This window comes from Botrytis porri, assembly GCF_014898465.1.
Source record: "Botrytis porri strain MUCL 3234 chromosome Unknown BPOR_005, whole genome shotgun sequence".
Classification (NCBI taxonomy): Eukaryota; Fungi; Ascomycota; class Leotiomycetes; order Helotiales; family Sclerotiniaceae; genus Botrytis; species Botrytis porri.
Genome location: NW_024066079.1, coordinates 379246 through 391665, shown reverse-complemented (window position 1 = coordinate 391665; position 12420 = coordinate 379246). Strand labels below are relative to the sequence as shown.

The window sequence follows — 12420 nt, the reverse complement described above, 5'->3', positions numbered from 1 at the left end:
CTGCTTCAAAACTTCCAGGGGCCGGTTGGTACATAAGCTGACCCTAATGGGCACCGATGATTGATTTCTACAGGCTATAAGTCGAAAGTTGTCACCTCTCGCCTGCTGATTTCGAATTCTGAGTTGCGAACATGTACCCAAAACTCGGAAGTATTTGCACCAGCATAGTAAGATCTTACGATGAATCGGCGAACAAATGAATATTCCATTCTGCGCTTTTCTCTGTTGAGTTTATCAATGGATTATCGTAATCCAAAAAAGTTTATAATGCACTATTGAGGTCTAACTGTCTCAAGCCGAAACCTTAAAAAAAGTTTAGGCGAGGAGCTACTATGCTAGGCACACAACTAATAAGCTCGGCACATCAGAATCGACATCAAGAATCACAAAGTCTCAATAAAGTATCTTTTCAAACACAGTATGATTATCAGTTATTGATTCAACACTTTATATTATACCATTGAGAAATTCAAAGATCCAAACATTGATTCATTTTGAATCTCAATTGACATTTTGATGAGCTACATGCCGAGCAAACATGTCCCACTTACGGAATTGCTAGGGTCTCTTCTTTCCTGGTTTACCCCTCAGTCACACGCACCTACCCCACTTTAGTCTCAATTGCCGAAATGTCCCTTTCCCAGTTCTTCATTAGTTCACCATTTCCCCGGATTTCATTCAATCTACGATGACGGGTTTCGTGTTTCCTTTCTTATCAATTTAGGCTAGATATCTTATATTTACTACAAGACAAAGATACCCAAGCTTCTCATCTTCATCATTCAGCAACAGACGCCACGGCACCCAATAGTATTACATGAGATATATATAAAGCAAAATCATAAAGTCTCTTAGAGGCTTTCTTACGACTTCATTGCGCTCTGAAACGGCGTTCAGATGCCTCCAGACTCTTTGCTTATCCGTCGATTGCTACAAACGAATTGCTTGAATACCTTTTATTCAGAATTCTTCTCGGCAATTCCTAATTAATTCAATTCTCGCCGCAATGCCAGACCTCGAAGGTCGAGCGCTCTTTACGGCTGCGACATCACTAACATGTCTTGGATTTCTGCTCATAGGATATGATAATGGTTTGATGGGAGGGTAAACCTTATTCCATACAGTTTCAATGCATCTCTTTGATTTTAAACACTGCCATTGAACTGCCTGCAACTAACAATTCATGGCAGACTCGTTAATGCAACAGGGTTCAAAGATACTTTCAACAATCCTGACCCCGCCATCTTTGGCCTGATCGTCGCTATCTATGAGGTGGGGTGTTTCTTAGGGAGTGTGGCTACATCTGTGTTTGGAGATGACATTGGAAGGAAGAAATCAATTGGAATAGGAGTAGTGATCATGATAATTGGGGCATTATTGCAAGCATCAGCATACACGAGAGCTCAAATAATCGTAGCACGAGTGGTTTCTGGAGTAGGAATGGGATTTATAAATAGTACTGTCCCTGTTTTTCAAGCAGAGTTCAGTCCCAAAGCAACAAGAGGATTGTGTAAGAACACTCGTGAGCCGCAGAAGAACCAGTATACTGACTATATCACAGATGTCTGCATGCAATTATCGACTCTGAACTTTGGGATCTTCTTGGCCTATTGGATCGATTACGGCTTCACGCAATCGTACACTGCCTCGTTTTCCTAGAGAGTACCGACGATTCTCCAATGTATGTTCTTAGTACCAATGCTTGGTTTGCTCGCCATAGTTCCTGAATCTCCTCGATGGCTAGCTGCGCACGAGAAAACGGATGAATCGTTGATTGTTCTCGCTCGATTACATTCATATCACATGACAGAGGAGCAAATCGAATCTTTACACCTAGACATTGTCCGGACTTGCGAATTTGAAAAATCGCTAGGAACAGGCTCTTGGAGCGACCTGTTCAAAAACGATGCAATCCAATCACAACGTCGATTCTTAATTGCATGCGCCATTCAATCTTTTCAACAATTAGGCGGTATAAACGCATTGATATATTACTCCAATACACTTTTCTCAACTTCCCTAGGATTTACAGATCATCTCAGTGCGCTTATGTCGGGGTTTCTCCAAACTTGGTTCTTTGCCGCGAGTTTTATCCCTTGGTTACTTATTGATCGAATTGGGAGGCGCCCTCTACTCTTGTCAATGATTTCAGTCATGTCAATTGTAATGATTGTGCAAACCGCATTGATCTACAATGTGCAAAATAATACATCGATTGCAAAAGGTTGTGGCATTGGTGCTGCAGTGATGTTGTTTGTTTTTGAAGGGGCTTTCACTATTGGATTTCAAGCGACAGTGAGTAGTATTCACATATCTGATTACTCCACGAAAAAACTCGCCAGCTTCTGTACCGCATTCACGAACGAAATCCTAACCACTCCACTGATTTTTTGCCAATACTAACCTTCATCGTCCTTCACTCCTAGGTCTGGGTCTATCCTTCTGAAATCCTCCCTCTCCGTCTTCGCCAACGCGGTTCCTCGGTCTCCACAGCATGTAACTGGATTTTCAATTACACGATCGTTCAAATTACACCAATCGCCTTAAACAAGATAGGTTACAAGACCTACATAGTATTTGGGGTACTAAATGCGTGCTGGATTCCAGTCATATATCTCTATTTTCCCGAGACCAAAGGTTTGGAATTAGAAGATGTTGATAAGATCTTTGAGAGAGGTCATGGGGCGATCGAGGGACCAAGCAGTTTAGAAAGGGATGATGAGGAATTCGGGGGAGTAAGTGCATTAGATGGGGAGGGTAGAAATACAAGTTCTGAGAATCCCAGTGGGAGCAGGAGTGGTAGTGGTAGTAGCGTTGCCAAGCAGAGAAAGTTGTTTACTGACAATGGAAAAGGGAGGAAGGAAGAAATAGAATGGGTGGTGAGCGGAGAGCATCTTTAAACTGATGGGCGTTGAGACGGGCCTGGAGTTGAATATCGGGTTCGAGTTCGTGTATACTTCTATGAATGTTCAGTGAATACGTGAAGTTGCAGGGCTTTTGTACGGATACCTACACTTTTGCGTTGTGGGGACTCTGGCCTTGAAGTTTATCATGCGATGCACGCTATGGTTAGAAGAGCTGGGATGAGACCATGAGGCGTGAGATTAAATCTGTGGAGGTAAGTAGCCGTATAGCCATCAAAGTCTTGATGGAGTGCTGTATACAGAAATGGAAGAACTTCATAGAGCATACTATATTGAAACTTTACCGAATTTCTCCTGAAAAAGCTATGCCAATGAAATTAGGTCAAGCTCTTCTCTCATATGTTAATCCGTATATTTGATGTGGGTATTTGATTTTGTGGTCATATAATGAAGAAGATTCCTGATACTCAGTAATGAAGCTACACTTCATCACGATCTTACAGATTCGGAAGTGTTGGAAGTTGTAGACTGGAACAAGTGAGTTAAGGCTGTTTGGTTAATTCATCTTTCATTCGGAGAAACAAAAGACTTGCTGATGAAAACTTACGTAGTCCAATCAAAATCGCGTTCGGATATTTTGACAGTATATGTTATTCGGCTCATGTTGTTGTCAGTTTGTTAGGTTATATTGTAGAATCTGTAGCAAGTTCAGGCGACAGTAGTGTTTGGAAAGAGCTTAGACTGTACAAGTCTCCCATTTTTTACTGGAAAGAGCATATTGTTCGAGAGTGATGCAGAATCGGCATTTTCCTACGGGTGTTTATCATTCCCGACAATACAGGTATGCACGTTCTCAGACTCCGAGATATTCATAAAGCGTCGAATTTTCATCCGTTATGGGTTATTAAAGTCAAATTTATCATTATTGCATATCATGATCTTGATCACAGACGGAATGAGTGAAGTTTCCTCATATTCGAGATAGAAAGAGTGTCTTTGTGATTATTCGTATCTTGCCTCCGGCCATCACTCTCAATGCGACTCCACAACCTGTTTACTTCATCACCCCTTTATTGCTCTTCAAATCATCCATTCGAAATTGCCCAAAGATTGTGCATTGCTTATTTGATCGATGTTGAGGATCTGTGTGTAGAAGAGGTAGATTTTCTCCTCCATCGAATAGACGTTAATCGACAGGAGCAAAAGCGTTAATCAAAACTCCATTATCTGTTCAAATACACACATTGGTAAGAATTTAACAACTTAGGAGTGGAGAATTACGTACATCAGACGCAGTACTTGTACACATTGTACATGAACAAAGCAACCAACAATACGGTGACAACGTGAGTCATGAATTGATTGAACCGGCCCTCCTTGCGTTCCTTCTCGAGACTGCTTGGCGCTCCTCTAGATACATCTGTCGATATAGTTGACGCTCCTCTATGAAAATCTTGAGATGCGCTCGGCGCTCCTCGATGTATATTTGTAATTCTGTCTCTCGATCATTCGTGTATTCGGCAAAGCCTTCGTCTTCTCTCATGCCTGCAGCGAGATCTTCGATGATTCTTTGGGACTCTGGGTTGATTTCGGGATATGCTACGTTGGTGTCCATGATGTTGGATGGAAATGATGGTTCGATCTTTGACTTTGTTTTGGAACTAAATGAAAAGAGTGATCTATTTATGTTTCGGGAGGTTGATAGATCAGGAAACTAGAATTGAACAAGTGGCCTTTTGATAGATATTCACCAATTTTAAAGAGTTTGGAAACAAACAAATTCCATTACGGTGTGTGAATAAGAAATTGATTTTACCATCTCTGACATAAGAGTATGAAGTAGCCGGTAGCCAAAACCGTGTCATTATCTCCAGACCAGATTCCCATTTCTCGTTTCAGGCGTGGTACTAAACACGATCCTCAGGTCAACATCAAACACACAGGTTATAGGGTTTCTCGTTGCGCTCCTCGTATACCTACTCGATTGTCATGTCCCGTATATTCATACAATATATCATACTGTTTGTTTCTACATCCCAGAACGTCGATGAATTCTTCAATGAAGGGCTAAGTATCAAAAAGGGGCAAGTGATTGACAAAATCATGCAATAACATTGTCTCCCTCGCGTTTCCTGCCCTCTCCTCTCGTTTTTCCCCTCCTCCCGACTCCCTTCCCGGTCTCCTCTCTCCTATCTAGATTCATCAATCTTCTTTCTTTTAATCTCAATCAAACTCTACGAATTAGCATCCCGCGAGATGGAAAAGTATAGAACCCCAAGTCATGTATTTTAGATCAAATCACGTTTTGTGAATAAAATCATTGCCACCGACATCATTAGTTAGAGACCCTCAAGTATAAAAGCCCACATGCATTTCCATCTCACGATCAATTGTTTTCTTCACATGATGCTAGATAGCATTTTAAGTATATTGAGCCTCTTCATCTATTTTTCTACAGTTCTCAGTCGAAAGCTAGCTATGCGATAGCACATTATAAACATGTCATGCTTCGAAGTCTAGATTACCTTGATAGTACCGGTATTGTACACATGAAATTGGTTTGTATTCTGTATTATTTAAATTCATCCACGAGTAGATATATCTCCGGATAAACGTCAACATGCTATACAATTTGTGTATGTGCAGAAGTCCTTGACAATATAGAGAACAAATATAACGTATGTGGCATTACCTCTGCGTATCAACTCCGCGACCGTGATTTCCCATGAGATTGTTTCTATAAATTAGAGCTCATCAGAAGGGATATAGAGAACGCTTTACAATATAAATCTCATCCATTCAGTCCTTTGATCAAATTCCTGTAGATTTTTAACTCTCCATTCACTCACGACCTTCTATGCTCCTCCTCCATTTTCCTCCTTGAGAATATGTACCTTTCCTATGCTATGTGCAAAATCTCTTCGTGTGACTTCCATTTTACCACTGTCGTTCCTGGCTAAGAAGTTCATTGAGTCTTCTCTGCTTCTTCCTCTCCCTACGATTGGGTTTCTTTTCGCATCTACTATTAAATCTGCAACTCCGATTTCCGCAGCAAACCTTTGGAGTACGTTCTTGCAGACTTTGGACAGTTGGCGAAGAGGCAGGTAATGCAGTCAGATCGGGGTTTTGATTGAAGGTATTCCAGGGCAACGTGCCTACAGGCAATGTGCTAGATAACGAGCTATCAGTCAGTGGCTCCCCAGGCGGTGTTCTTCCTGCTAAATTTCCTCTCCCAGGTTGTAAACTCTCCATACATGACAAGCCGCTTGGGTGCACAGGTGGCAGGGCTAATTGATTGTTAGAATGGGTTCCGGTGAAGATAGCTGGGGGCACTCACAACGAGATTGCTCTTGGTCCGAAATCGAGCTCTGAGCGACGGGAAATTCTCCATCCTGTCTCCTGACACTCATATTTAACCGATGAGAAGATGGTATGGAGTCAGTTCCATACTCGGAGCTTCTCCTCAGAGGGTTATGAGTCCCACGTTCCCTTGAATTTTCCACCAAAGCTTCGATCAAGGTGTTGTCGATTGTACCGCTCTCGTTGCTGATATTCGATACTGCACCACCAATGGAAGACAAGGTTGAATTGTCATTCGATATAGTGCCGCTTCGATTTTCTAATTCCCATGTTGGCATGTAGTCGGGATCAAAATCTCGCCGAGCCCTTCTATTAGTTGGGATAACACGGTCAGGTGTTGCCTGCAAGTCCGAGACTGTAGAACCAGCAGCCGAACGAGTATTAATCTGAATCTGTGCTGGTACTCCAGACAGGGATGTCGCATCTTTCATGAAATCTAGTTCCTCGCTAAATATATTGCGTAGAATTTCCCGAGTTTTCCTGGCAGATTGACGCTGGCCCGTTGGTCTGGCTATTCCTGTATCATTCGTTGGTTGATTGTGATCTATTGCTTCTGGTTTGACACTGTTTTTACTTCCAAATGGACGGCCTCGTTTCTTGCCACTCAGACCTACTTGTGAACTTCGGCGTGATGTCGGTGTCGAAGCTTGAGAAGAGTTTGCCGGCGAAGAGTCTAAAACGATCGCATGGTAATCCTTTAAAGGTCTGCCGCGGCGTCGTTTCGGACCGATGGGAGAGGAATAGATAGCTTCACCTTCTATGTACTCAACCTTGTGCTTCATACCTCTCGGAGATATTTGGCTGTTAGCTGAAAATTGATTCGCGGGACGACATTGGCTTGCAGAACTGGGCCATCTCGGAAGCTCAACGGTCAAAGTACCTCTATGATACTCCTGTTTTACATTGCCTGCATCGCCTGACCCAGAGTCCCGAGGCGTCTCACCAGAATCGCTGTCTTCAATTTCTATCGAATGCGAAAGGTGCTCAATATTCTCTACAAGTGGTTCTCGTGGTGATTCTGATAGTAGTTCCGGTAATGGCTCCGGTAATTGGTCTGGTAGTAATTCTCGTAGTGGTTCTGATAATGGTTCTGGGAGGGATACTGGGAGCGGTTCCGAGCGAGCCTCAGGGAGTGGCGCTGATGTCTCGGCAACAGGTTTCGAAGAATGAAACGAAGTATCTGTCACGGGTTGATCTTCTCGGTCAAGTGAAAGCCGGTTGCTTAATTCGTGAATGGGAGATTCTGCAACAATTCTTGATCGAGATCCAGCCCCCAGTCTTCTGCGTGTGATCCCCGCAGCTTTCCGGGTCTTGCAGTGCAGACATGTGGTGGGTGCTAGGCTCATCAAACTAATAATTGAGCCTTCGGGCAACACGATTGGTTTTCGACAACTATCACAGTTGTAATGACTACTTGGCATGTTGTCTAGGAAACCATATTCATCATCTTCTTCTTCACTATCCGTTGACTTTGCCATGGCCATGGTTTCGTCAACATCCGGATCAACGCTATCTACACGAACTGAATTTCTCTCCAGCTCCTGACCATTTATATCGATAGGGATAGGACTGCCCAGATCACTATCATCACTGAAACCTTCCCGGACTGCTTTACTCCTCATTTTTCCCAGGACCTCATTATTCGCATGACCTTCATGCGTTGATTCAATATTTCTCCGAAAATTGTCAACAAGGCTATTAAACGCTTCAAACGAAAACTCTTGAGTGGATACATTGCGTGGAGATCCAGCTCTTATACTTGCAAGTTGATCGTAAGGAAAATTGGCGACACCAGAAGCACGAGCTAAAGCAAGGTATCTAACTGAAATTCCATTGGCCAATTGAAGTATGTCATCTTGTGGTCTATCATTCGTTACCGAAGTCGTAACAGACCCCATTGCTCCGGGAATCGTGAATTGGGGAGTCGCGCTTGCAGAATTGTTATTAGCGGTTATTCCACGTGACTTGGCAACGCTACTGAGAAGAGTGTCGAGGGCTTTCGAAATATCTGTGCCGGACACAATTTCTTTTGAGATTACACAATTTGGAGTGTGAACCGCTTCCGTAGTTGTGTTTGTCGAGGTTGTTTCCAATCCTACGTCATCGATCGCTCTAGGGGTTTTCTGTGAATTACTATTGAGAATGGGTAGAAGTTGCCTGTCAACTAAGCCTTGTGAGTCTACAGAATCAGAGCGACTTCTCAATTCCAGGATACTTGGTTGATAGGCTGCCTCGCTATTGTGCAATATCGAGGCGTCCTCTGGAGAAAGATTCGGATGTAAACGTGGTGGATCAGATTCTTGCCTGGCATTTGCTTCACCGACCTGCTGATTTGGCACTATAGTCGCTGGGGATCCAGAGCTTGCTTGAGTTTCTAAACTATCCCCTCGATTTTGGTCCACATTCAAGGCAATACTTGTGCGATGGTCGCGAGTGTGTATCACGTGATTGGAGTTTTGCACTTCTGCGTCCTCCAATTGCGCCGTATCATCTCTTTCCTTTTCGCCGTCTTCTCCGTTGTCGCTCTCCACGCCGTCCGACACGAAAAAAGATTCCGCCACATATTTTGCTCCTGGACATTGCAATATCATAATCATGATCAGTTCCTGAAGCTTAAAGTTCCCCGCCCCATCGATCTTCTTTGATAGTGCCTCGAGTGTTTTAGCCCGCTCGACGCGTTCATGATTTGTAGTTGGTGATCGAAGAAGAAGGTTTGCTGTTGATGCATGATCGGAAGTAGATGGTAAAGAATTTGTAATGGAGGGCGATGCGGGAAATGATGACCGGGATGGTGTTATAGGAGCTTGTTCCACGCGTCTTGCAGCAGCTTCACGAGCTCTTCGTTCAGCTGCTCTAAGTTTTGCCTGCTCGATTCTTTGTTTAATACCAAGCTGAGCAAGTGAGAATGAATCGTCATTGCGACCTTCTTCCATATTGACATCCGACATGACCGCTGTGTGAAATTCTTGGATAGGGCAGCAAAGTTCGTGCTTTTGTTTGTTTGTGAGAGCTTTCAGAAATAAATTTCCTTTATCTCGTATCTCAACATGGTGAAAGACAGCAGGTATGGAAAGCAATACAGGTGAATCAAATAATTCATCAATTTAATGTGACCGTATCAACTTAATGAATCATTCTCAGTGAACATGTCATTGTTTGTATTTCGAATTGTTTGCTGCCCCCTCATTTGGTCATAGCAAGCATACTTCACCAAGCTTACGTAACCCATCATTCCATCTGTCAGTCACGTGAACTTCAAAAGATGAAAGGCAATGCACCACCACTTCACGTACATTGGGATTGATTTGGCAACAATTTCATAAAATTTTGATACGAACGCTCGAATTCAATCAGTACCTGAGTATATCGTCGTCGACGTTGCTTTCATTTGCAAAGGCTGTCTTAGCTCAACGGCCATCCACTACGATAACCTTACCTTGTCCCTCCAAAATGAACTCGTTTCTCCACTTATGCACCCTCGAGGTCTTGTCCTCTGAATGCTCCCAATTTCCTCAAGCTCCTCTTCCGATATAAACCATTGACGATTCTCAATCCAAATAGTACTCATATGCTCAATTTATCACCATTGTATACTCTTCTGTTTCGTGTCCACACTATTGCAATCATATCTGGCCCTCTTCGCCGCCGGTTTCTCAACATTTTCCATGTCCCCGGATGCATCGGCTGAGTCGGAACCTTCAAAATTCTTGTAGTCGATTAACGAGTCTTCGGAAGTGGTTTCGAATATGTTTCTGGGCTCTTTGACTTCCTCCAACACCTTGTGTCTCGTCATTTTGCAACCCCAGTCGCTCCCGAATTGTGAACAGCAAGACCAAATCTAACGATCCTCGAAGTCCGGATGATCAACAAGAGATTCAATTGCTCCGTCTTTATTCGGATCATGATCTTCCCATATGACATCGTCAAGATCCGTTGTTCTTTGGCCTGAGGTTGTTAGCAAGATAGTCATGGGACGAGAAAATTGGAATATACCTGGATGCCATAGGCAGTCATTGGACGGGTTGTTGTTGATACAGAAGTAATTATGACAGTTCTCGCATTTAAACATCGTGGGGCTTTTGCCCGGATGTTTTCTCTGGTTGGCTTTGACCAATTCATGAATTTCGTACTTGGACTTGATCGGCGCGTCGACAAATTCGATTCCAACATCCTTTTCTCCTTCCTTGTAGTTATCGCAGTCCCCAAAGTCAATAAGTCTAGGCTTACCGTCGTGAAAGCCATCGACCCAGAAGAATACCTTTTCTGGCTTGATAAAAAGCTTTCCATGACGGTGCTTCAAAGTAAAGCCTTTGTTGTCGCAGACCAGCTTGAGAAGATTTCGGAGCTGTGGAGCATCCATCTTCTCGAATTCTTCGCATAATCTTGAGTCGATCATATTTTCTGTGATGGGATGCAAACTTTGAACACGAACAATAGAAAAGCTGTGGATCCTAGAGCTGTGACTAGGTGTAAAGAAATTCGTTGGTGAGAATGAAAGCAGATAATTTTGAAAGAAGCTTGAGACACTGATCTACTTGTTAATCTCAGTAGGTACGGCCTGCTTCATCACAACGAACAAGTTGTGATAGCTAAGAGATGAATTTCGATGATGCCTCTGGAAATTCCTATAAACAAATTCGTCTAAGTCAAGGCAAAGATGTAAGAAGATTCAAGATCACATAATCAACTTATGGTGAATGCGAGCAAGCTCTTCACTCTCTACAAACAAATTTGTTCGAAGATACCCGGAACGAATACAAACCATGTCTGTGCACTGTCTAAGATCTGTGCAGCTTTTTATGGTTCAATTGTTGAGATGGTTGCAAAACAAGAAGTAACTCTGTCTCCCTCGCATCAAATAAGCAGCTAATGCACAAACAATTTTTCAGGTCAAAAGCAATGGATAAGATGAAAAGCTGGAACTATGAATCTATGTCAAGGACCCTTATCATATCTTCTTTAAACTTCATCCTCAAACATACCAGAGAATTATCTGGACTTGAAATATCGAGATCAACACGAGATCCAGAGGAGATCAATACTAAGTATAAATCCCCATTAACATTGTCGCCACGACCATAAAAAACTAGTAAGCCTAAGTTTTAGTTCTCTTCCTGCTTCCTTCCTCCAATGCCTTATGTCTCGTGAATATACACGCCTCTGCATCTGAATTACGCTCACAGCAACTCCAGATGAAACGATCTGCATACTCCGGATCATCTACACTCTTCCATGGCTCTCCATAGTTCGGCCAATGATAATCTTCTGCATAATTCTCATCTAGTTCTCTCTCTCCTAGAATTTGAGAGTCAATAACCAAATGTTACGTCAAGCTTGAACACTTCAAAACATACCTGGGTGGTGGGCACAATCACCCTTCTTGTTTTCCTCGATATTGAATTCGTAACCACAGTTTTCGCACTCGAATATCTTCAGATTTCTTTTCTTTGAAGCGACCAATCTCGCAATCTTTTTTCCCTCTTAGCGTACATCTCCTCTAAGTAATCCTTTTTTGGCGACAGCAATTCTTCGATCTCACTCTTTCGCAAAGCTGGCACATGGTTGTCATCATCAGAGTTGTCCCATGAGTCAGCCTCCAATTCCTCCTCATCATATCCCTCATTGTCCTTAGATGCTTCGTCGTCGCCTTTGTTTGTCTGTTGATCCACCGATTTGACTATTCTAACTGCTTGATCTATCTTTAGCTCTCCCATTCTGCCCACTTGTTGGTTTGTTTTCACAGCTTGTCGCCAGCTTGCGTCGTCAACGATTGCAACTTCTCCATCGTCTGCTTCTGTCTTGGCAAGCTCTTCCTCGTTGTTGTCGTCTTCGTCATTGTAACTTCCAACTCTGCCATTGTTGTATTGCTCGTCTTTACCATCGCTATCGTCGCTTTGAGTAAGGTCGATAAATCCATTCGAGACAACGATGTTGCGGCCATCAACCTCGATTTTACCCATCGGATCATCAACAGTAAACTTTCCACTCTCACACAGCTTGTTGAGGAGTTCTCGGAGTCTTGGCGCGTCCATTCCGTCGAAGGCGGTCTTGAGTCTTGGGTTACCCATTGTTGATGTATTGTTTCCCGGTTTGACAATGTAGTAGATCACTGGAATGTGCTTGAGTGGTAATATGAGAACGTTCGCTTATTAGATAAGCTGAAAAGCAGTTTTAGATCTCTGCAAGTTCATTGTTG

At 43.0% G+C, this 12420-nt stretch overlaps 5 protein-coding genes across 5 annotated transcripts; 1 reads left to right on the top strand and 4 right to left on the bottom strand.

The window, feature by feature from the left end:
* Positions 1 to 1006: 1006 nt before the first annotated feature.
* EAF01_003884 (uncharacterized protein) lies at positions 1007 to 2900 on the top strand (the record flags this gene model as incomplete). The annotated part of the gene is made up of 5 exons (XM_038912138.1): positions 1007 to 1104; positions 1191 to 1508; positions 1562 to 1662; positions 1694 to 2295; positions 2427 to 2900. 5 exons carry the CDS (start codon positions 1007 to 1009, stop codon positions 2898 to 2900), a joined length of 1593 nt encoding a protein of 530 aa, XP_038771822.1.
* A 1315-nt stretch (positions 2901 to 4215) lies between these two features.
* EAF01_003883 (uncharacterized protein) lies at positions 4216 to 4479 on the bottom strand (the record flags this gene model as incomplete). The annotated part of the gene is made up of 1 exon (XM_038912137.1): positions 4216 to 4479. The coding sequence occupies one exon, from the start codon at positions 4477 to 4479 to the stop codon at positions 4216 to 4218; it is 264 nt and encodes an 87-aa protein (XP_038771821.1).
* Positions 4480 to 5490: 1011 nt separating this feature from the next.
* EAF01_003882 (uncharacterized protein) lies at positions 5491 to 9357 on the bottom strand. Its single transcript, XM_038912136.1, has 2 exons — positions 6202 to 9357; positions 5491 to 6151 (listed from the first exon to the last, which is right to left on the bottom strand). The coding sequence occupies exons 1-2, from the start codon at positions 9170 to 9172 to the stop codon at positions 5802 to 5804; spliced, it is 3321 nt and encodes a 1106-aa protein (XP_038771820.1). The 5' UTR covers positions 9173 to 9357; the 3' UTR covers positions 5491 to 5801.
* A 705-nt stretch (positions 9358 to 10062) lies between these two features.
* EAF01_003881 (uncharacterized protein) lies at positions 10063 to 10620 on the bottom strand (the record flags this gene model as incomplete). Its single annotated transcript, XM_038912135.1, has 2 exons — positions 10063 to 10169; positions 10218 to 10620. 2 exons carry the CDS (start codon positions 10618 to 10620, stop codon positions 10063 to 10065), a joined length of 510 nt encoding a protein of 169 aa, XP_038771819.1.
* A 1036-nt stretch (positions 10621 to 11656) lies between these two features.
* On the bottom strand, positions 11657 to 12292 carry EAF01_003880 (uncharacterized protein; the record flags this gene model as incomplete). Its single annotated transcript, XM_038912134.1, has 1 exon — positions 11657 to 12292. One exon carries the CDS (start codon positions 12290 to 12292, stop codon positions 11657 to 11659), a length of 636 nt encoding a protein of 211 aa, XP_038771818.1.
* Between the last annotated feature and the right edge of the window lie 128 nt (positions 12293 to 12420).

What these genes read in the sequence shown, in the direction of transcription:
- EAF01_003882 (XM_038912136.1), bottom strand. Translation starts at nt 9,172, where the DNA reads ATGTCGGATGTCAATATGGAAGAAGGTCGCAATGACGATTCATTCTCA. An exon ending in GGACCAAGAGCAATCTCGTT is followed by an intron (nt 6,152 to 6,201) that starts GTGAGTGCCCCC and finishes ACAATCAATTAG; the next exon opens with CCCTGCCACCTGTGCACCCA.